Genomic DNA, 25,126 nt, shown 5'->3' on the forward strand with positions numbered 1-25,126 from the left:
TATGAAATCTCCTCTCAACCTTCTCTGCTCTAAGGAGAACAATCCCAACTTCTCCAGTCTATCCATGTAACTGAAGTCCCTATCCCTGGAACCATTCTAGTAAATCTTTTCTGCACCCTCTCTAAGGCCTTTACATCTTTTCTAAAGTGTGGTGCTCAGAACTGGACACAGTACTCCAATTGTGGCCGAACCAGTGTTTTATGAAGATTCATCATAACTTCCTTGCCTTTGTACTCTATGCCTCTATTTATAAAGCCCAGGGTCTGGCATGCTTTTTTAACCGCTTTCTCAACCTGCCCTGCCACCTTCAGTGATTTGTGCACATCTGCCCCCAGGTGTCTCTGTTCCTGCACCCCCTGGCAATCCTATAAGTATGTAGTAAATATCAATGGGCAGTTGTGTTTCAGAATGATTCAACAGATGAAGCCTTTGAGAAAGCTTCAGTGTGAAGATTGCATCTTCAAAATTCGAGTCTCCATTATGAAAGTGTTCAGTCCTGTTTTCCTGAACCATTCTGCCGGGAAAAAATAAAGTTTGTGGCAGAGATAATGTTGATATACATCTATGAATGGAAGTATCAATTTTGAGCGAACACTGAATCTTGAAAAGGGGTCGCTTGGAACCTGGTGATTCTGTACAACATAACTTGTTTCTAAAATCCATTATAGAACTCATTTGATGGCTCAGTGGGTAAATGTGCAGTATGAGCTGGGATTGAGCCATATAGGCCAGGAAGAACTTTTAACCATTCCCCTCCCCTACTTGTGATTACTATCCAGTATCCTTATTGGAAAAATGTACTTACGTGGATGAGGATAGAACCAGACTTAGCTGTGATGGCTTGTTCTCCTATATGTTTCCCCCCCCCTCAGATAGTGGACAAATAGCTTGCTGACACTGACTGCTCATGATCCCATTCAAGATTGGATACTTGGGTGAGGTATCCAAGGTCTGCTGTATTCCAAGACAAGTCACTGCCTTCTTCAATGTTTCCTTTCTAGAAGAAGGGTGCAACATTTTGGGACACTTTCCTGATTGTCCAGTAAGAGGTTTTGTCTTAATTGATGTTATGATATTGATCTAAGGTTAGATTTAGCTTATAAAGGATTAACTTGCAGGGTTAAAATGGGTGGGACTATCTCTTTTTCTCTTTCCCTTTCTTTCTTTCTCAAATGCACATGGAGGCACAGGTGTATGCAACACTGTTCTATGTCGTGGTCCCTCGATCATGCTATTGTTTAACTAGATGATGGGCAGTAAAGTTGCACTTTGGATATTAGGGGGCACAAGGTCTGCTAACAGAAGCAACCAGTGACAGTGAACCCAAGAGAGTATTTAGTGCAAACAGTGAAATTTGTAACAAGGGGAAGCATTTATATCTTTCACTACATCATAATATTTCTTAAGATCTAACCTTTCTTGTCTACTTTAATTTTACTGATCTGCAGAAAATGGCTGTCAGGAAGCGTGTGCATGGGACAACATTAACTCCAGAAGGTTGTAGTCTACTATTGTGTGTTGGTCATCTCCAGTACTTGCAGTACTTTTTAATATTTTGTGGCTTGTATGCTGGCTTCACACAGTAGCTACAAAAACAAATCTAATTTTGTTGAGTAATTGTCTTAAGTTCTTTTCAAAATGTCTGATTTCCTAGTTAACAGGAGCTGCAATCATTAGTCCTCATAGTCAATATTAACCTTTTACGATATGAGAGCTGCCTACAAGCTGAGATTGGTTTAAAATTGCTGCAGTGTCAGTTTGTGTTGAACTTAGTGAGTGCCAAGGGGGTGGCAGGTAAACATATAAGCCAGTTACCACATCCTGCTAATTGGAGTGCAAAACTATGCTACAGTACCATGGTGAGGTGGAAACAGTTGATTGCACAGAGCATACTGTACAGATATTAGTTGCTCTCAGTGACGTTGGTTTAAAAGAAAAACTGGAATGCAAAGCTTAAATAACCCTGATGTGATGTGGAGATGCCGGTGATGGACTGGGGTGGACAAATGTAAGGACTTGCACAACACCAGGTTATAGTCCAACAGTTTTATTTTAAATCACAAGCTTTCGGAGCTTACCTCCTTCGTCAGGTGAGTGAAGGGATTCTAAAAACGCATAGCATATATAGTCAGAGAACAATGCCTGGTGATTACAGATAATCTTTCCAACTGCCCCCTATAACACCTCGGCTGGGAGACGATCACAGCAATCAAAGGTGTCGTTGGTGTTCAGACAGGTTAGCCACGGAAAGCATTACATCCCAGTATACTGAATACACAATGGGTCAGGTCACAAAGACAGAGAGAGAAAGAGACCCGAAAGGCAGAGAGAGAGAGAGAGTCCAGTTGTATTAAAAACAGATAACTTTTTTTCGCTGGTGGGGTTACATGTAGCGTGACATGAACCCAAGATCCCGGTTGAGGCCGTCCTCATGGGTGCGGAACTTGGCTATCAATTTCCTCGAGCAGAAATTGATAGCCAAGTTCCGCACCCATGAGGACGGCCTCAACCGGGATCTTGGGTTCATGTAACCCCACCAGCGAAAAAAAGTTACCTGTTTTTAATACAACTGGACATTCATTCATATTCTCTCTCTCTCTCTCTCTCTCTCTCTCTCTGCCTTTCGGGTCTCTCTCTCTCTCTCTCTCTCTCTCTCTCTCTCTCTCTCTGTCTTTGTGACCTGACCCATTGTGTATTCAGTGTCCTGGGATGTAATGCTTTCCGTGGCTAACCTGTCTGAACACCAACGACACCTTTGATTGCTGTGATCGTCTCCCAGCCGAGGTGTTATAGGGGGCAGATGGAAAGATTATCTGTAATCACCAGGCATTGTTCTCTGACTATATATGCTATGCGTTTTTAGAATCCCTTCACTCACCTGACGAAGGAGGTAAGCTCCGAAAGCTTGTGATTTAAAATAAAACTGTTGGACTATAACCTGGTGTTGTGCAAACGCTGATGTGTGTCATGTGAATTAAGATGGGTATAAAAGTACAGTATGAAATTCAATAAAATTATGACTCATGTTCTGTTTTTCTTCACCTTCCTTTCTCTTTTCTCTTCCCATCCTCCACCCTTCTGCATTTATGACTAACCTTAAGAAAATGAGCTTGTTTCTTCCACAATGTAATGCACTATACTGTTGCAATGCATTCACGCTGTAAGTTTAGCACTGAAGCAAAGTGATTTCAGCTTTGCACCAATACTAAATCTGTGGAGTGTAAATCAGATGTCAAGGCCTAAACTGGCTCCAAAGCAGAGTGAGACTGCCTCCTCCAGAAAGTCTTTCTCCTCTTCGTTCTGGTGTTGGGTTGAGCCCTGACACCAGACTCGGGCTGCATTTACACTATCGGGTTGGGCCCTGACACCAGATTCAGGCTGTGTTTACACTGTAACTGCTTTCCACTGACATTACAGTTGTAGTGTAAATGCACCCTTAATGAATTTGGGGGGTTTGTCTAACTGGTATCAACTGGCCAAATTAGCTGGATGGTGTCCGAATTTCTTAAATGTTGCTCAAACAATAGCAGTTTTGTTTTGTCTTTGTACAACCCTTTTTTGATTTTGGGCCTCTATTCCTTTTTCTGTTTCCTTTCCTTCTGTTGGCTTGAGAACAGACTTGCGACATGCTCCTTAGCCCTTGGTTAATTTGAGATATGCAAAACTGGCCAGTGCGAGTTGCCTTCCAGTTCTCTTTTCCCCCCCCCCCCCTTCATAATTGGGGAAAGCACCACTTAATGACTTGTGATCATAAAGCTTGCTTGCTTGCTTGCATGTGGGGGATCATCGGCACTTCCTTCTCCTCCAGTACAAAGTGTTAATGCATTAACACACAGCACCACTAAGTTAACCTGTTCCCAGCAACCTTTGCTGCTTTAGAAGCTTGTTAAGACCTCCTTTCTCCTCCCCCCCCCCCCCCCACCTTTTTGTTAAACTGGAGTTGGATTTTTTTGCTCTGTGTTTTAAAAAAAATGACTGACTCTTTGCAATTGCTGTGTAGCACATCTGTTCAAAAATTATGAAACAATAGTTCCTGGGTACTCTGCTGGTTTTCCTAGAGCTCTAAATTTACTGTCTGGGGTTCTCCGGTAGCATGTGCATAGAACAATGTGGTTTGTTGCCTTATATTTTTTACCACTAATCTTAAAAACTAACCACCTTATGGAACTCAGAATATATCAATGTTTTTGTTTTAGGCATAATCTATTCATGAATTATACTAATTAGACCCAATCACTGAATACTAATTGGATCTTTGCAAATTTTTCTTGTGCTCATTATATGGACTTCCAGAAGGCATTCGATAAAGTATCTCATAAGAGACTGTTAGCTAAAGTTGAAGGTCACGGAATTGATGGCAAATTATTGACGTAGTTAGGAAATTGGCTGAGCAGCAGGAGACAGAGTAGGGATAATGGGCAGGTACTCAAATTGGCAGGATGTGACTAGTGGTGTCCCACAGGGATCTGTGTTGGGGACTCAACTATTCACTATTTATTAATGACTTAGATGATGGGATAGAGAGCCACATATCCAAGTTTGCCGATGACACAAAGATAAGCAGCATTGTAAGCAGTGTAGATGGAAGCATAAAATTAGAGATATTAATAGATTAAGTGAATGGGCAAATCTATGGCAAATGGATTTCAATGCAGGCAAGTGTGAGGACATCCACTTTGGACCTAAAAAGGATAGATCAGAGTACTTTCTAAATGGGGAAAAGCTCAAAACAGTAGAAGTCCAAGGAGACTTAGGAGTCCGTGTACGTAGATCATTAAAAGGTCATGGACAGGTATAGAAAATAATCAAAAAGGCTAATGGAATGCTGGCCTTTATATCTAGAAGACTAGAATACAAGGAGGTCGAAGTTATACTACAGCTAATCAAAGCTCTGGTTAGACCACACCTGGAGTACAGTGTTCAGTTCTGGGCACCACACCTAAGGAAGGATATATTGGCCTTGGAGGGAGTGCAGCGTGGATTTATTAGAATGATACCTGGACTCCAAGGGTTAAATTACGAGGAGAGATCACACAAACTAGGGTTGTATTCCCTGGAATTTAGAAGATTAGGGATGATTTGATTGAAGTTTTCAAGATATCAAGAGGAACTGATCAAGTAGATAGAGAGGAACTATTTCCGCTGGTTAGGGAGTCTAGGTCTAGGGGACATAGCCTAAAAATTAGAGCAGGACTTTCAGGAGTGAAGTTAGGAAGCACTTCTACATGCAAAGGGTGGTAGAAGTTTGAACCTCTCTTCTGCAAAAGGCAGTCGATGCTTGCTCAATTGTTCATTTTAAATCTGAGATTGATAGATTTTTGTCAACCAAAGGTAATAATGGATTTTTTTTTTATTCGTCACGGGATGTGGGCGTCGCTGGCGAGGCCAGCATTTATTGCCCATCCCTAATTGCCCTCGAGAGAAGGTGGTGGTGAGCCGCCTTCTTGAACCGCTGCAGTCCGTGTGGTGAAGGTTCTCCCACAGTGCTGATAGGAAGGGAGTTCCAGGATTTTGACCCAGCGACGATGAAGGAACGGCGATATATTTCCAAGTCGGGATGGTGTGTGACTTGGAGGGGAATGTGCAGGTGGTGGTGTTCCCATGTGCCTGCTGCTCTTGTCCTTCTAGATGGTAGAGGTCGCGGGTTTGGGAGGTGCTGTCGAAGAAGCCTTGGCGAGTTGCTGCAGTGCATCCTGTGGATATGGGGCTAAGGCAGGTATATGGAGTTAGATCAAAGATCAGCCATGATCTCATTGAATGGCGGAACAGACTCGAGGGTCTAAGTGGCCTATTCCTGTTCCTATGTTGGTTCTACAAAATGGAACTTTTTCATTTCAGGTACCCAGTATTAGCACCAGACACTCCAATTGCAGTGTGTTTTTCTACATTATCCCTAACAATGCATTTTAACCCCTGCCTCAAAAAAACAATCCTTAATGCATCAATATGATTTTATACCCTCTGTTACCCACAACAGTGATCCTGTAGCTTCTTTGACAGCGATATTTGTGCTGTGGACTGGGAGCTGTATTCAAACTACCCAAATTGATTTCACATCCATACAGCTGGGAGTGAGGAGAATGTTATTCTAGCAACCTGGGCTGGCTTTGAACCCTGGTCCCAGAGAGGGTGAGCCAATTCATTGCACCTCCCAATCCCTAACACACATAGTAAACGATTGTCTTTTTTTTAACTAAACCAAACTACAGCAAATATACCAGGTTGTGGTTTATCAGTGTTTTTTTTTAAATCCTTTTACAAATGACCACTAGTGCAATTAACTTGCCTGTCGCTTGCTGCTTTATTGTAAGAATGTAAAAATTCTTTGCTTTCATGACACAATTACTTATGGTCTATATATCTTTCTCCTGAAATGTTCCAAGTTTTTTAATTTATTTGCAGAATTGTCAACATCAGGGAATTTTCTGAGGTATCTGGATGCAAGTGAATGTGGTTGACAACATTGCAGCTCAGTTTACGCCATGGGGACTTGACGCAGTAGGGTTTTCAATTCTTGACACTGTTGCTTGCAAGCTTAGTCTCCCTGGAGATGTACACTTCTGCCCAATTGTATGTTGTTCTGTCTCCTGCTGACCTAGTGGCCCCATCCATCTGGGAGAAGAGATACTTAACACTGGCTATAGTTATTTTTTTCTTCAGGGTGAAGGGTCTGCCTTAGGTATCTTTAAGTAGGCGGATCTGGTAACAAGCAGTCTGTTCAAGTAATATTCTCTTTTAAATTCCAGTTTTTATATTATTGTTGCCTTTTGTGGTGGATGGTTATGTTTTGGATGGGAACTGAGAAGAAAGGAAAGTGGCCTGTCTGGAAGGGAGTGGGGGGACAGGTGGGGGAGGGGGGGGTTGGGATGGGGAGAAAGAAAGCGGGAGGAGGAGGGAGAAAAAAGGTAGGTGGCAAGCTAAGTTTTGTACTTTTATTACAACCCACTTTTAAGCTAGAAAATAATACAGGTGATACAAACCAAGAAAGGAAGTGGGCGTGAGGGTTTGGAAGGAGACACTTGCATGGTGTAACATAAGAAATAGAAGCAGGAGCAGCCTCTCGAGCCGGCTCCGCCATTCAATCAGATCATGGCTGATCTTCGACCTCAACTCCACTTTCCTGCCTGATTCCCACATCCCTTGATTCCACTAGAGTCCAGAAATCTATCCATCTCAGTCTTGAATATATTCAACGACTCAGCATCCACAGCCCTCTGGGGTAGAGAATTCCAAAGATTCATTACCCTCTGCGTGAAGAAATTCCTCCTCATCTCAGTCTTGAATGGCCGATCCCCATCCTGCGATTATGCCTCCTAGTTCTATACTCTCTAGCCGAGGGAAACAATCTCTCAGATCTACCCTGTCACCCCCCTCATAATCTTACGTTTCAATGAGATCACCTCTCATTCCTCTAAACTCCAGAGAGTATAGGCCCATTCTACTCAACCTCTTTTCATAGGATAGCCCCCTCATCCCAGGAGTTAATCTAGTGAACCTCTGTTGCACCCCATCCAAGGCAAGTATATCCTTCCTTAGATAAGGAGACCAAAACTGTACGCAGTACTCTGGGTGAGGCCTCACCAATGCCCTGTACAACTATATAACACCTCCTTACTCTTGTACTCCAAAACCCTTGCAATAAAGACCAACATGCCGTTTGCCTTCCTAATTGCTTGCTGTACCTGCATTCTAACTTTTTGTGCTTTTTGTACGAGGACACCCAAGTCTCTCTGAACACCAACATTTAATAGTTTTTCACCATTTAAAAAATATTCTGTTTTTCTATTCCTCCTACTGAAGTGAATAACTTCTCATTTCCCCACATTATACTCCATCTGCCACCTTCTTGCCCACTCACTTAACCTGTCTATATTCCTTTGCAGACTCTGTGTCCTCCACACAGCTTACTTTCCCACCTAGCTTTATATAATCAGCAAACTTAGATACATTACACTCGGTCCCTTCATCTAAGTCATTAATATAGATTGTAAATAGCTGAGGCCCAAGCACCGATCCTTGTGGCACCCCACTAGTTACAGCCTGCCAACCTGAGAATGACCCATTTATCCCTACTCTCTGTTTTCTGTCCTTTAACCAATTCTCTATCCATGCTAATATATTACACCCAACCCCATGAGCCCTTACCTTGTGTGGCACCTTATTGAATGCCTTTTGAAAATCCAAATATACTACATCCACTGGTTTCCCTTTATCTATCCTGCTAGTTACATCCTCAAAAAACTCAGATTTGTCAAGCACAATTTCCTTTTCATAAAACTATGTTGACTCTGCCTAATCATATTATGATTTTCTAAGTGCCCTATTACCACTTCCTTAATAATGGATTTCAGCATTTTCCCAACGACCGATGTCAGGCTAACTGGCCTGTAGTTCCCTCTTTTCTCTCACCCCACTATTCAAGAAGGTGGGGGAAACATTTGCTACCTTTCAATCCACTGGGACCGTTCCAGAATCTAGAGTCGAGAACATACGAATGTACAGGACCAGAAAAGACCACTTTGGTCCATCTTGCTGACCTGAGTTCTAACGCAACACAGCTCACGACCTATATCCTTCAGTTTATTTTCTGGCCAAATGTTTGTTCAACTCCCACTTAACATTGGTAATTTTATCAGCTTTGATCATCCACCCGTTCCATGCTTTTCTACCTCATGCCATCCTCCTATGTGGTACTGTATCAAAAGCCTTGCTGTAGTTTGGATAAGCAGTGTCCATATTAGAAAACTATTGTGGAGTGATGCAGCATACTGATGCTACTCTGCACTGTGCCAGTTAATGCAAACTTGTGTCCTTCCAGGGTTTGAGTTCCCAATCTCAACCATTCCATCATTGGGAGATGCTGAGCTGGAGGCTGGGTACTTGCACACTTCCCAAGAGCAGGTCGCAGTGAGACCTTAGTGCAGGCTTGTGAGCGATCATTTTCCATAGTGTATTGCGGGTGAGGGGGGAAGGGAGGGTAGAAATAGCCTGCACGTTCTGAATTGAAATTGAGTTCTGATTGTCTCGATGCATTACCTGATGTACAGCAATTCAGCCAGGACCGAATGTGCCAGAACAGGCAGCCACACAATACAGGTAAGTCTCAATTACTGCACTGCTGCAAAAGACGGACAGCCCACATAATTGTGCTTTATTTACACGGGTGATCTTTAACACAGGCCCCATTGTAGTATGACAGCACCATTATGCCATGCTATGCCATCACTAAACCTGGGTTCGAGTAGAGTGCTGTGTTCTCCAGAAGTATCATCTCTCATATTGAATTTATTAAACTGCGCAAGGTTCACAAAATAAACTCTTTTTAAGTGTTTATCTTCTTCATTGCACTGCCTCATGCTAGGATTTAGTTCCTTGCGTGCTGACTCCTCTAGTACCTTGCCTAGGTGGCTATTTTTCATGTGAGCCTAGCCAGTGAGGATTAGCAGCCTATTCAGCAAAGGAGGGCATCACAGCTGAGCCTGAACCTGTTTTTGTTCATAATGCACATTTTCCAGCAGGGATCCTTGGAGAACTCTAACCTTCTTTGTTTCCCTCTTGCCCGGGGAACGGGCCCGGCTGGGATCTGCTAACCCAGCCCAGGCCACAAATCAAACTGGAGAGCTTCCTGTCTTGTATTTCTCAATGCTGCACTGTGTGGTGATTTACCCAGTCAGCTTATAGGGGGACCTCATGACAAAAATATTTTCAAATTTAAAAACCTCTGACTGAAATTCTAGCTAGATAAACCTTGCATTTCTTTTGTGTTAAAGAACAGCAGCATAAGTCCTGAAGTTAACCTTGAAGCACATTATGAAATGTTGGGCTCCAGAGGAATCTACTGCTTAGGTAACTTTTTTCCATTTTTGCTTGTGGATTAGATTGATTAGGTCAGTGAGAATTTCTTTACCAAATTTTAAACAGAAATGACTCCTGTGGTGCAATTGATCTCACAAACTTCAATCAATGCAACTTTGACAGTAAATCTGGCTCTTCTATCAAACCCATGTGCATAGTGCAGTCCTATTTTAGGTGTACATCTCACTTCTATAGACGTAGTTTTAGACATCAAAACAACCATTCTTGCTACTCCTCCCTATAGTTAATGGGTATATTTTCAGGTTTTTATGAAATGCTCCATAGGTTTAGTACTTAGTTGGGAATGTCTTCCTTTCTCCTTGTTGGTCTAACCTGTTTCGACCCCTACAGTTAGCATCCAATCAATAGAAGTTCTTAGCTCATTCATCTGATTTTAAGGAATTGATTCTGTCGCTGGCTGTCTTGTCTGTAAAATCATGTGACTTTTATTGACTGTTGCTACTTCAGAAGATATTAATGTGAGCTGAGCATGTCTTGCAGGAGTTATATCAGGAAACCAAAGTGATCTTTTTAATTAGAACAATAATTGCTTGAAAATGTTTTTTTTTGTTGCTCATGGGTGCAGTGTGCGTCCTAGTTAGATAAACAGAATTAGTCACAGCTGCATCTTGGATTTATTTTAAGGTGAAGCTTCCTTCCTTTTAGTATTGTTTTCCTTTCCCTTAACTTGAGTCTCCTTATGCTGTGCACCTATCTCTGCCAAGAAGGTGAATTGTGACTTGCTATTGAGAATTTGACATTGTTCTGCAGCCAGCAGTTGGCAGATGGACAAGAATGACCTGGATTACATTAGAGGATCTCTGTTGGGATGTGTCTTCTCCTCTGGGACTTCCATGGTGCCACAGGTTAGGTTGGTAACTCACCATAGAGAAAATTGCACAAATCCAAAGCATCTGCTGCCCATATATAGGGATATTTTGCTCCCTCTAAGCTTCATTGCAACCAGCACTTTTGCTGGCTAAAACTTAAAGCACTGGTGGACCAATATTTTGAAGATAATTAACAGTAACTGTTTGTGATTAATAGTGCCTAATGAGACCAATTCTAATTGCATTGTTAAGGAAGACTGCATAATGAATGAGTGACCTTGTTTATAAGTGTAGTAGCCAGCAGAATGAAGTCCTGCAGTGTCGGCTCAAGGTTACACTACAGTGAAAAGTCCAGTTTTTAAAAAAAAAATCAGACAAAAAAGCACTTTTATAGAAATGGGCAGATGTGTTTCATTGCAAAATTTCATTGTTTATGCAAATAATTAAGTGACTAATTTACTTTAATAAGAATTCAGTGAATTACAGTATTCAAATTAAAATCTTTTACTTTTTTGAAAGTAAAGAAATCCCCATTTTATCATAGATGTGGAGTATAGTATCCTCAATAAGATGTGTTAAAAATTTATTTCCAAATATGATGTCCATTTAATATTTACAAAGTAACATGAGCTAAAAGCCACTCTTTGGTTATGCAAAAGTACCTTGTAGTCGAAGTCTGTAATTTTCCTGTTCCTTCATTGTGTATTGTACAGTATTTGTTTAAGTAATTCAAATATTGCAGGAACTGAATATTTTTCCAAGGAGGGAAGTGCACCCACCACAAAATCTCAACATAGGTTCCTGTAACTTTCCATAGCTGCCCTTTTTTTCTTCAGGAGTTTGAGTTGTTTTGATGCCTTTTCCAGCTCATTGCTATTCCTACAGACCTGATACTCTAAGCTAAGTAAATCTTTCACTGCAGCAGTTGTGCTTCTCGTTCCACAAGTCTATCCTCCACCCCTGTAGCTATTCACATGCTCTGGGATCAATTTTCCTGGGAAATTGCGGGTGCATTGGCGGCAGGGGGGTGGGGGGAGGGGCTCTGAAAATCAGGGAAACCCTGTTCGGGTTCGGATCCCAGCTCCAACCCGCAGATTTCTGGGTTCCCCACTGACGTGTCTGGGTGCGCATGCGCCTCCCGAATGCGGAAGTCCCACCGGCAATTAAAGCCGGCGGGATGATACATGACACAGTTGTTTAGATAGTTTAAGTAGTTGAACTACTTAATTTTCTCCACATTGAGGCAGGGGTGCGATTTTGAAGCATCCTCAGCATGTTTCCCATGCTGTGGGAAACACTCCCTGTTGCAACAGATGTGTTTCAGCCAGCAGCCAGTGGGACATTCAAATGCTTCTTTGACACTCAGTTCTTTCAGACAAAGTTTTGGCTGCGAGATCTTTGTGTTTTCACTGAAAATTCTTACTTTTCACTCAAAATTCTTCTGTTCGCACATATTTAACTACTTTGCGGACCCCATCAACCTCACACCGTGAGGATGGGAGGCGCCATGGCTGCATTCACCACTACATCCGAGGACGAGCAATATCACCAGCCTTGCCAGGCACGGCGTCCACCTCCGCCACTTGGAGCTCCACAACACAGTGCTGCGCCACAGGCACCTGCATAAGAGCACAGAGGGCAACAACAGAGAGGGGTGCTGCTTGAGGAGGCCCCGTCCACATCTGCCACCCACATGGAGATGGAGGAGGAGGAACCCATGGACAGAGCAGTGGCTCACCTGGCTGCTCGTGAGGCCAGGGAGTCACTGATAGGTGGATGGTTCTCCTAACATCAGAAAGTGTGAACTGGTCGCCCACCCCTCCCTGCACAAAACAGTCCTGCAACTACACATACACCCACTGTAAAGTGACCCAATTGGTGGCATCAAATGTCGCCGTTCATGGTGAACCTTGTGAAAAGGCCCTATCACAAAAGCCAGTGAAGAATGGGCAAGACGTGGCAGCCATGGTGACAATCATAAAATTTAATATCGCTTTAACAAAAACTAAATATAAATGAGAAACATGAGAGTCTGTCGATCACCCTTGTGCATACCCATTGTGCTCACAAAACCTTCGCCTTTCTCTTACAACTTGTTCTACATGGTGTATCCCCTGTGGTTGCAACAGATGTAGTGGCAGGTTGCTCATGTTCATGCCATGACTGCTTAGATGCTTTGGGCCTACACCCTCTGGGTTTTGGAGCCCATGAGGGCCCCTCCAAAGGCTGCTTCACCTGCGCCTGTGCAGGGGCAGACTCGGCCACCTGGAGAGGAGGCAGCGTTGCTGGTACTGTGTAAGGGGTTTTTACTGTTTCTCGGGCTTATTATAGGTCAGCCAGTTATGTTTTTCCTGAGCTGCCCTGCCCGCTGTGCGGTTGCGAATCGCTTTCCCCTTCCTGTTTCTGAGCTGAGGACTTATCGGGCGGTAACAAGGACAGACTAACAGACCAGTGGATTGGTACAAGGAAAACCAATGTTTATTAATAAGAAAACTAAAAACTACAAGGTAAACAGTATTATACAGAAGATAAAAGGAATTGCTATGGATGCAATACAATCTTACACTCAACGGGGTGGAAGAAACGGACACATCGAGGGAAAATTCTAAAATCACAATATTAGCAATACCCCTTTAACTCCCACCCTTACACCTAGCTAGGTTGTCTTGTGGCGGCCAGAAAATTAATGCTCACCGGTGAAACAGATAAAAAGGCCTGGCCCCTGTGCCCTGCTGCTGCCGTCAACATGTGGTTGCGAGGTTTACTGGATGGCCTTCCTTCTTAGTTGCTAGCAGGCAGACAGGACACCGGGCCAAGAGGCGAAGAGAAGAGAGAGAGAGATACTGGGAAGCCCCAGTTATATCCTCCCGGTATCAGGTTTTTTTTCTCGTGCCTCATCAGCTTGCTCCATTGTTCGATTTGGGCTGAAAATGTAAGACAAAAGGGGTCCCAATCTTGGCCCATTTACATTAATGGCCGGTACCTGTACTGATCTGTTCCATAACTGCTTTCCATTGTTCCGAATGTTCCTTGATGGGCTATCTTTTGTCCTGGGATTTCTCCTGCTCGAATTTTGATGTGCAGGTCGGCAACGTTGATGGCTTGCCTCAGGGCGTGAATGCAACTGCATTGTTCAAAGAGAATCCAATTTCAAATGCGGCAGGCCTTTGGCCAGGTGTCTGACCACAGCCATTTTGAGAGACCCTGGATTTTTTTAAAACACAGTCACACCAGGGTTTCTTTAATAACTCCAATAAATCTTCGGGGGGGGGGAACATATGAAATTTTGCGAATCCCTTCAACTGGTTGAGGGGGGGGGGGCAACGGGTGAGACTGGGAGCGCTTTGAGTGGCGTGCCCACTTCCATGTCCCCTTTCGCCATCATCCCTCACCTGGGCCAGGGCCACATCGCTCCTACCACTCTGCTAGACAACAGTTTGGAGGACATGTGTGGTGCCTTGTAAGGCCAGTGCTAGAGTATTTGCCCGCCTATTTAAGGCGGCAGAATGTTGTTCATCCTTAGTCCGAACGACCATTGTCAGGGCCTGAATGGACTCGTTTGTGAGCCGTGCTTGAAGCTCAATGGAGGCTAGCCTTCTCTCCATCGCAGGTAAGCGCAGGAATGTCTGTGACAGTATCTGAGTTGTTCACGTCCCTGTGACACTATCTCAGAGATTCCCTCCAATACCTGTGCCACCATTCCACTCATGCAGGAGTTGGACTCCTCCATCCACTGCGCTATTGTGGAGTGTGTGCGTGACACCTGTTCCAGTACTTCGCAAAAGTGCTGCTGTCGCTCGATCATTCTTCTTTTAAAGGATGGCCCCCAGGGTACCACATCTGCGTCCAGCTGAGCAGAGCCTGGAGAGGAGTGCTCCCACTGACATGGACTTTCCGTAGCTGCCCCTGCCACCAGCGTCTGCTCGTGCTTACGTGTGGTAACTCACCAGGTGCCAACCCAAGTAACTGAGGACTAGGACCCACCGAGGTGTGAGTATCTGTGCTGGTGGATGGCTCACTAAGATGTGACTGTGAATCCTCAGAGGCCGGCAGGTCCTCTGAGGAATCGCTCTCTGCCGTAACAGCGGTCGCTGAAGACCCTGTAAGGGAACAGAAGGCAATATTAAGCGTCATCACAGATGTGTCATGTTGCGAAGGGCATACAGAGGTGCTGAAGATGGCAAGCCATGTTAACTCTTGCTCCAGCGCCTCCTGCTCCGCCTCTGTGAGGACGACGATTTGTTGCGCCCCCCCCTTCGGTTCTTGCCAGCTCCCATGATTTCTGAGCTCTCTTCTCCCATAAGGGGAGAAAGTACAGACATGTGAGTGAGTGATGATGAAGTGGTCAACCGATGACTGCATTGGTTTGGGTGAGGCTGACCTTGAAAGTGATGCATCAGAGGGTGAGTGTGAGACAGAGCCATGACATTATATGAGGATTGGGTTGAGTGGTAGTGGTGAGGTGACTAATGGGGAAGTGAGGAAGTACAGGTAAGTTGAGGATGAGCCTTAAACGGGTATGAGGAGTGATGTGATAGAGTAGTGTTGGCAGTGCAGAATGAGTTGGGGGGTGGGGGCGGTGATGTGGAAGACTGAATGTAGGAGAATCAATAAGTATACTTATTTTGGCTGACCGAGTTAGGTCATTGAAGCGCTTCCTGCACTTGACCCAGATGCGCAAGATGTTGCTGCTGGTGACCTCTTCTGCCACCTCAAGCCAAGCCTTGGTGGCAGAGGCAGGCCACTTTCTCCAGTCCGCCGGGTAAAACAGATCCCTCCTCCCTCCCCCTCACCCCATCCAGTAGCACCTGGAGTGAAGCATCGTTGAACCTTGGAGCAGCCTTGCCCCTGTGCTGCTCCATTGTGGTGTGTGGGTGTTTACTCCAGGAAAAGCCATTGGAGGAATTCTCCTTTAAATAGAGCTCTTCCAACTGACAGCCTGTGATACGGGCGCGCAGTCCTCCTGCTGCGCAGCTTTCGGATGGCAGAGCCGGAAGCCATGTTAAGTGGCACCAATTGAATCGCGATCGCATGGGGAACGGGCATTTTTTTAATGGGCAGGTTAACCACATGCCCATTTACCCCCTCCCCCCGCTGCCATCCCGCCTCCACTCTAATATCGGGGCTCTGTGTCTCAAAAATGTGAGAGGGAAAGTGGGGGGGGGGCGGGGGCACAGGCACAGGAACTGGCAGGGCAGATTCCTCCTTCAGGAATGCACCTCTTTTTTTCATTCGTTCATGGGATGCGGCATTGCTGGCAAGACCAGCATTTATTGCTCATCCCTAATTGCCCTTGAGAAGGTGGTGGTGAGCCGCCGCCTTGAACCGCTGTAGTCCGTGTGGTGAAGGTTCTCCCACATGCTGTTAGGTAGGGAGTTCTAGGATTTTGACCCAGCGATGATGAAGGAATGGCGATATATTTCCGAGTCAGGGTGGTGTGTGACTTGGAGGGAAACATGCAGGTGGTGTCATTCCCATGTGCCTGCTGCCCTTGTTCTTCTAGGTGGTAGAGGTCGCGGGTTTGGGAGGTGCTGTCGAAGAAGCCTTGGCGAGTTGCTGTAGTGCATCCTGTGGATAGTGCACACTGCAGCCACAGTGCGCCGGTGGTGAAGGGAGTGAATGTTTAGGGTGGTGGATGGGTTGCCAATCAAGCGGGCTGCTTTGTCCTGGATGGTGTCAAGCTTCTTGAGTGTTGTTAGAGCTGCACTCATCCTAGGCAAATGGAGAGTATTCCATCACACTCCTGACTTGTGCCTTGTAGATGGTGAAAAGGCTTTGGGGAGTCAGGAGGTGAGTCACTCACCGCAGAATACCCAGCCTCTGACCTGCTCTTGTAGCCACAGTATTTATGTGGCTGGTCCAGTTAAGTTTTTGGTCAGTGGTGACCCCCAGGATGTTGGTGGGGGATTCAACGATGGTAATACCATTGAATGTCAAGGGGAGGTGGTTAGATTCTCTCTTGTTGGAGATGGTCATTGCCTGGCATTTGTCTGGCGCGAATGTTACTTGCCACTTATCAGCCCAAGCCTGGATATTGTCCAGGTCTTGCTGCATGTGGGCACCGACTGCTTCATTATCTGAGGGGTTGTGAAAGGAACTGTGCAATCATCAGTGAACATCCCCATTTCTGACCTTATGATGGAGGAATGGTCATTGATGAAGCAGCTGAAGATGGTTGGGCCAAGGACACTTCCCTAAGTGGAGTTCCTTCATCATTGCTGGGTCAAAATCCTGGAACTCCTTACCTCACAGAACTGTGGAAGAACCTTCACCACACGGACAGCAGCGGTTCAATCTCCAGTTGGGAGATTATGTAGTGGAATAGAGATGGCAGTAGATATGTCCACACCAACTCTTTAAAAAAGCGTGATGACATGAAGGGGCTGTCGAAGTCTAAATGTTTGTTGGGGGGTTGTGGGGGTTGGGGGTGCAGAGGAGAGAGAGAGAAGCAAAGGTGAGAATATTTGTGTAACTTTTTTTTTAAAATGTTCTGCTAACTTTCAGCATATATCCCAATATTTAAAAGGCAGGGAGTTCTGATACCTACAACCAACACCAGCAGAAATGTATTTACTGGTCCTTCACCTCACTGCTGTTTGTGGGATCTTGCTCTGCACAATAATGCAGCTATATTTGCCAACAGAATAATCGCAATACTTCAAAGCAATTCACTGACTGTGAATATGTCTGAGAATTGTAATAAGGCTTTATACAAAAGCCTTAAATATCTGACTTTCATCGAGAATAGTAAATTTGGATAGTCTGAAGATTTATAAATCTAGAGAAATCTATAGGTTACCATCCTATTCCATAATAAGCGTTGGGTTTGGTTGACATAACCTATTGTGAATTAGGTGCTCCATTTATCCTTGGACTGATGCCTTTGTTTTAATTCATTTGCACTAATTTTATTCAATTGTACAAAATTGACATTGCATTATCACCTTTTTAAAATGTTAAATTTTTAACTAGAAATCCAGATTGTCTTTTCACTAAAAATCTAATGTAGAAACCACGTAGTGCTACAAAACATTGCACATTCATCCTGTCTTGAGGCTCGCAAACTGGCTCTGCCATCCTGCGATTTGAAGGAAAAATAAATCCCTTCAGCTGTTTATGTAGCAGTTATGTCACCGGAATCCCTGCGGCTACATTATTTACACTAAACTGCCCCGATTGCTGCTGCCCTGAACCTGTATAGTTGAAATTCTTGTGCTGCTGGGGCCCGTGAACCTGTGTAGAAAGCTGTGTGCAGGCTGTCACGTGTCCTCTGAGGGATATAGCTCAACTAATGCCCAGGCAGAGATTAATCCTCGGCACTAATTCACAGCCTCCATCGCACAAACTCATCGGGATAGGCCAAGTGGGAATTATGGTTTAGCCATTGACAAAACCGTCGAGGGGATTTCTTTGAGATGAGGTTTGTTTGTTTTTCTTTTTTTTAAAAAAAATATATTTTTCAGTTTGGCATTTATTTCCTATCCCAGTCCAGTTTTGTTGACGCAGTGTTCTTGAGGCTACAGTATGTATAGTGGCTACAAGGGTTAGGGTATTGAGCTGTGAAGGTTCACAGTGACCTTTTAGTTGTATGCATGAGGCTTTCAGTAATGCTTGGGCCATTTTCTTCTCTCTGCAGTGCATGAAGATTTGAAGCTCAGTAACAGTGCAGATAATTCAAGGTCTTGCTGTCGTGTAGAAGATGTCAGGCTCGTACGACGAATCCAGTGGATTGGAGGAAACGACTGACAGCTTCTGGGAGGTACTGTAACTTTCTTGCTATACTTGGAAGATGAGAATATTGCAAGATAATTACTTAAGCAATGCCTGATTTTTTTTTTTTAAAACTAAATTTTGCAATAGTTTCCTCATAACAAACTGCATTAGATTAGCTCATGAGGGTCAATAGAAGTTTGATAAAGGGTTAATGGGTTTTGATGCTTTAATACAACACCGTCGAGTGCTGTTAAGGGTAGTATTATTTCATCAGGAATTGTGGTGTGCTGGAGCTGTGTGTGTGCACTGCAGAAAATTTTCTGCAGTTTTACTGAAATGATTCAGTATTAATGCTGTGTTCAATAGCGAGTCAGAAACCACTAGCCACTGTAGCTATTTGTGACATAACCTGTGTGTGTATGGCCTGATCATAATATGCATACACTTAAAGGCACTTCAAACTGAAAGTACACTTATGGTGGCTAAGGTACTTTAAATGGTTCATGTTTTTAAAAAAAAATATTCATTGAGAATAAAAACTTTGATAAATGCTCGAGTGCAGTGGATTTTATCAGAACTTGCTTTTAAAAAAAAATGCTTTAGATGGATGAATAAACTATTTGGAATGTGATGCCCTCTGAAAATGCACAGCTGCTTGCTATTTTTCCTTCCTTCAAGGTGCTGACCTTTGCTGAGGTATTACTGCACGGTTTGCAGTAATACCTCACCCAAATGGCTGTTCTTCATGTGAGCCTGGAGACAGTTTCAGCAAGCTGTTTGACCTGGACTGAGACAATCTCACCTGAGCCAGCCTCTCTGTCCTTGCTCTTTTTACCCAGTAAGCGTCACTGGATAACCATCAGGGGGAAAGGAGAACCCCGATTGTGTATGTTTTTAATCTCCTCTCCCCTCTTCCATCCAGTCCATCAGTGCTGAGGCCTATTTTAGCACTCCTAATGACATGGTAATTGAGTGTTGTCTGGGCATTGAACCAAGGACCTTCCTGGTCTGTATGGAGAAGTATCCCACTCTGGCCACTAAAGGAGGCAGCTACTTGCTTTTGGTTAATGTGCATGGTCATTAACAATGGCAATTCCCCTTTTACATTTCCTAGATCTCCACATGCCATAGACTATCCCCAGACCGCGTGTCTCTGTTTGCAGGTCTCCATCAATACGGCTCTCAAATTGGCTATTAGGGGGTGGCTTGGGGTGACCCCACCCCCTCCTCCTCCCCTTCATGTGTTCTTCAGTCTTCCTCCCTGTGAGAAACCACTCAGCCTGTGTTTCATGTGCTACCACTCTGAAGTTGGGGGTTTGGGAGAGAGGGGTTGTACTCTTCACAAGGTCCCTTTCTTTTTCACTCAGCTTGGAGCTAAAGGTTTTCAGTCTTCCTATACCTCTCCTGATATTTTAACTTGTTCAAATGAGCCTAACTGTCGGAGGGATAGGGTTGAGCAACAGATTTCAGTCGAAAATACAGGAATTCAGGAGCCAAGACCTGTTGCAGTCACATTGAAACGGACCTAACCTTTATCTGGCTTCTAATATTAGTTATGATGATGGGGAAAAATGAAAGCAATTATTTAAGTCATAAAATAAATGACTTGTCATTCTGAAATCTCTAACTGTAATTGAAGGAAATTAATCATTCATTGGGAGTCAACTGAAAAACAAACTATTAAACCATTCCCATCATTACCAGTTATAGAAGCATTGAGAATTCGCATGTTTAATATTATGGAGTCAAAGTGAATAATCAATATAAAAGGGATATTTTGGTCTACAGCCCTCTCTAAATAGATCAATACAACTGTATTTCAAAAGATTTAATTTTAATACAACTTCAATAAGTGATCCTTCGGTACCAAACTGTTAAAATACAGTACCTTTGAGGATTATTAATGTACAGGTTATGACTGGGAGGCGGGGGGGGAGAAAAAGAAAATACCACCAAAGAAATTGTTTAAGTTGGCAGTGTGATGTAATTCGAATGTGAACTTTAGTGTACACTATGTACTGTAAATAGTAGTTGCCCGTGATAAGAGCCCATTTTTCGTATTTTCCTGTTTACAGATTTGTCAATTTTAGCTGCTAAATTGTGAGTATTGGCCAAAGACTGGGAGGTGGAGGGTGCTTGAGGAATCCTATAAATGGGGCTGTGCAAAAGTCTATTTAAAAACCCTGGATGTGGCATAATTTTTGTGCAAGTGGCAATTTCAAAAAAATGCTTGTTTGAATTGTAATGTTCTGCTCGATGAGCTATCTATCGGCTTCCATCAACTTCTTCTGCAACAATGCAAATTTCATCTAAGAGTGAAACTTTTAATTGTTCGATCTGAATCCTGTGTAGAGCTATAAAAATAACCAATAAATAAATATGTAATTCTTCACTGCTCTCCTCAAGGACAAATGTCGAATCCAGATGACATTTTATTCCAAAGACTTTTTCCTTTTCATAAGTTACATGTCTATGTAGCTTTATTTGATCCTGTTTTTGAATGTTTGTTTTTAAAGTTTCTATGTCATTCATTCTCCCAGCTGGGAGAATGGGCAAACTGCCTCCTCCCAGCCCTCTGCTAATGGCCACCTTGAGCTGATTGCTTGAACTTCTGTAGAAAATAGTATAATATCCAACCAGCCAAAGTGACAGTTTCTCCTTGGGTCCATTTTCTATAAAATCCAGGGTCCTTAACTAAAAGATAACTGTTTTTCAAATTAAGGTTATATAGAAAGTTTTCTAAATGTGGAATGCATTATTAGCTGATGTGGCACTTGGTAAAAAACAGACTATATTTAGAATGTCCTGCTGGAGTGAAGAGCTCCTATTGTTCCTCCATGTTGCAGGATACACTGACGTTACATTTGCAACTTGAGAGAGGAAAGACACACTTGAACAACTCTAACAAAATATTCAAACAATTTAAAATGGTTTATGCAAGATTCCAAATGAAGATTCCTCAAAAACAAGCCAGCATTTCTGATTCTAATATATCTTTTGCAGTACAATTACATTTTAATTTATTCTTGATTTTTATTATTTTTGGAAGGGAAGGGTTTAAGAAGTTCACAACTCTCTTTAAACTAGGATGCTTAGTTTTTCCTGCATGCTGTGCACTTAATGTGTAAAGTTTTACCTTCCCTAATTAAAAGCTGCTGTTCATCATTCATATTAAATGACAGATTAATGGCAGTGTCCAGAGGGTGGTGGAGTAGGAAGAGAAGTATGAATGGTTTGTGGAGGGTAAAGAGTGAGGGCAAGTCTTTCAGGTTCCGGAGTGAATGTAGGTGGTGAATTTGGTGGTAAAATCTGCACTTGATGATTTTCCCACTTTCCATGTTTATATTAGCATCAATGAAAATGGCAGAAGTAAAATTTTAATCCCAAGGTTTCTAGGTTTAGCTTCAAGCCTGGTGCACATTCACAGTGCATTAACATGTCATCAGTATGTGCTATTGTGACATTCTTGATAAACATTTTCCTCAGATAAAATATTTTTGTGAGAACTTCCTTAGTGATGTAAGCATCAGTCATGTGCTACGAGCGATGACAGATTGCATAAACTTGGCTTATGTTACCTTGGGTTTAGAAGGTTGAGGGGTGATCTAATTGAGGTGTTTAAAATGATAGAGATTCAGTAGGGTAGATACAGAACAAGGGAGCACAATCTTTAAAATTAGAGCTATGACATTCAGGAATGAAATCTGGAAGCATTTTTTCACACAAAGGGTAGTGGAAATCTCCCCCAAAAAGGCTGTGGTCGCTGGGTCAATTGAAATTTTCAAGCCTGAGATCGACAGATTTCTATTGAGCAAGGGTATCAAGGGATGTGATGTTGAGGTACAAATCCGCAATAATTTAATAGAATGGTGGATTTGCTCGGGGGGCTGAATGGCCTACTCCTGTTCCTATGTTGGTTCTACAGAATGGACTGATTCATGCAAAGTTTCTGAGCAACTTTGGCATTTAAAACACAAAATGAGTTGGATATCTTAATTTTACTGTATGCAACAGATCTCAATTCACCAATTGATACAGATCGGGTATTTCTGTGGCAGGAGTAGATTTAATGTGTCAGTCATTGTCTGCAGATGCTTCTGCAGATGACTGCAGAAAATTAAATTCCATTTATTCCGGTTAGCAAAGGAAAAAGATGCCTATGAGCATTTCCATACTATAATGTGAACCTATTATTGATTTTTTTTTTCTTAATTTGTCTGCTGGGTCTGACTTCTATAAATAGGAAATGGAAAGGTGTCATGAGAAAAATCGTTGAACTGGATCCACAGAGGTCAGTATTTGGACCATTAGAGTTTTTTTCCAAGTAAATGACCTGGATGAAGGAACCAATTCTAAGCTAGTTAAATTTGCCAAAGGCTCTAAAACAGAATTCAGTCGGGACAAAGGAGATGGTTAACTTATTTTCTAGAAGGATTTAGATCAGATAAATAACTGGACTGACAAATGTAAAGCTTTACATTTAGGGAGAAAGGATGAGCAACATGTGTATACAACAAAGGGAACAGAATTAGCATATGGAGACTTTTAAAGGCAGCTGGAGCATTTACTGGAGTCGGTGTAGAGTTGCTGACCCATTCATTTAATGGAACTGGTGCAGAGAAGGCGAACAAGAATAATACCAGTCTGAGGTGCGATTGAACAAAGGTTCAGTGTTCTAGACCATTGGACTATCCTATCCCTCAAATGGAAAAAAACAAGTCATCTCCCAATTAAAAAAGTGAAGGAAAGGCCAGTCAGTTCATTGCATTTTTCTCCTCCCTCAGCACGTCAGCCTAAAATCTTTCATTAATTACACCTCATTTAAAATGCTGCTAATCATGTCCTTACCCACTCAAAGTCCTGCACTTCTATCACTCTTGCTATTGCCATGCTCCACCGAGTTCCAGTGCTACTCCACAGTCTACAGTCTGGAAATAATGCTAATAAGGTGAGGAGTTCTCACTGAGATAAAGCACTAATGTTGTAGATTAACTGAACCCAGAATATTACTTCAAGTTGAGTCAGGTCAAGATGACATAATTGGTGGAAAGTAAATTTTAAAACTGATCTCAATATTTGCAATGATTTCCAAGCTAAGGTAGTGAATTCAAGACATTACTGTAACAAACCTTTCACTTGTATGGCATTTCCAATGTTGGAAAGACATCTCTGATGGAGAGGGAAAAAGTAAACACCAGGAGGGAAGAACAGCTTGATGGAATTAGTGGATAAGACCATAAAAACAGAGGAGAAATAGTTTTCAAATGACTTTTTAGAAATTTGAGGAGGTTTTGGGAGGGAGTTCCAGGGGCCACAAGAGTGGCACCAGTGGTTCAGCAAAAAGGATGGGAATGAGGAACAGACTACTGTTAAAGAAAAGCATAGGGTCCGAGCAAGGACATGGGTGTAAAGGAGTGTGTGATGTGAAGCCATGGAGGCATTGAATGTGAGATCGAGAAGTGTGAAAATGATGTGGAGTAGCACTGGAACTCGGAGGAGTGTGGAAAGATCAAGAGTGATAGAAGTGCAGGACTTTGAGTGGGTAAGGACATGATTAGCAGCATTTTGAATGAGGTGTAATTAATGAAAGATTTTAGGCTGAAGTGCTGAGGGAGGAGGAAAATGCAATGAACTGACTGGCTTTTCCTTCACTTTTTTAATTGGGAGATGACTTGTTTTTTTCCATTTGAGGGATAGGATGGTCCAATGGTCGAGAACACTGAACCTTTGTTCAATCACACCTCAGACTGATGAGATTGAAGTCTCATACGTTCATGGTCCTTCAATCCCTTTCTGAGTTTGGGCTTTTTGCCCTTGGCACTACGGATGGCATTACTTTATCAATTTTTAAATGAGAGAGAAAAATCTGAGCTGTTGTCGAATGACTACATTTACTCTGTGTATGTGAGCTTGTTGCCAGGCAATTGATACAAAATGTGTAAATATTTCTTTATATTCAGGCCAGGGAAACTTTGCTTCTTATGATGTGTAACATTTTTAAAGACTATCCTTGTGTCTAGCAACATGTCAAACCAGGATTCAATAATTAGGATGCAAAAGTTCCAACTACTACTTTTAAGTCCATTCTGTTGTACTCTATAATGACTTCTCAAGCCTTTGGTTGTGTCAGATTTCCCCATCAGCTTAATCATCTCCTACTATAATAACTTGCATTTATATAGCACCATTAATGTAGAAAACGTTCTAAAGGATTGATACCTTTGTATAAATGCAACAAATAAATTTTTTAAAACAGTGGTCAGATACTGTTAGAGGGCAACACTAACATATAGGTATCTACAACTGTTCATTTTTAATATTTGTCACCGAAGAAGGTTCTTTGATAAACCTGAGCAGGACCATGACTGGTCTCGCAATCTTCACAGACCCAGCCCCGAAGAGCAGACCCACCCTTGCAACAAAAACAAGAACTTAAGGGGTTGTATTTATATATAGTACCTTATCACATGGATCAAATGTCCCAAAGCATTTCGTATACTGCGAACTACTTAGAATTGCAATCCCGGTTATGTAGTCAAAATGAGACAGCTATTTTGCACACAGCAAGGTACCACAAACAGCACTGAAGTGAATGACCAATTCATTTTGTTTTGATGGTGGTTGAAGGAAGAATGTTGGCCAGGACACAGGAAAAACTCCCTGCTCCTCTTCAAATAGTGCCAAATGATCTTTAACATTCACCTGAACCACTGATCAGCTAGCTGGGG

At 42.8% G+C, this 25,126-nt stretch overlaps 1 protein-coding gene across 6 annotated transcripts in view; it reads left to right on the top strand.

The window, feature by feature from the left end:
- pacsin1b (protein kinase C and casein kinase substrate in neurons 1b) overlaps positions 1 to 25,126 on the top strand; it is a 261,076-nt gene that overhangs the window by 147,862 nt on the left and 88,088 nt on the right. For all 6 annotated transcript variants that reach the window (XM_068007332.1, XM_068007334.1, XM_068007333.1 and 3 more), the window contains one exon: positions 18,322 to 18,444. In XM_068007332.1, the coding sequence (XP_067863433.1) occupies positions 18,385 to 18,444 (60 nt within the window). In that variant the 5' untranslated portion in view covers positions 18,322 to 18,384. The remainder of the gene's footprint in view (positions 1 to 18,321; positions 18,445 to 25,126) is intronic.

The sequence above is a fragment of the Heptranchias perlo genome, chromosome 27 (assembly GCF_035084215.1).
Source record: "Heptranchias perlo isolate sHepPer1 chromosome 27, sHepPer1.hap1, whole genome shotgun sequence".
Taxonomy (NCBI): domain Eukaryota; kingdom Metazoa; phylum Chordata; class Chondrichthyes; order Hexanchiformes; family Hexanchidae; genus Heptranchias; species Heptranchias perlo.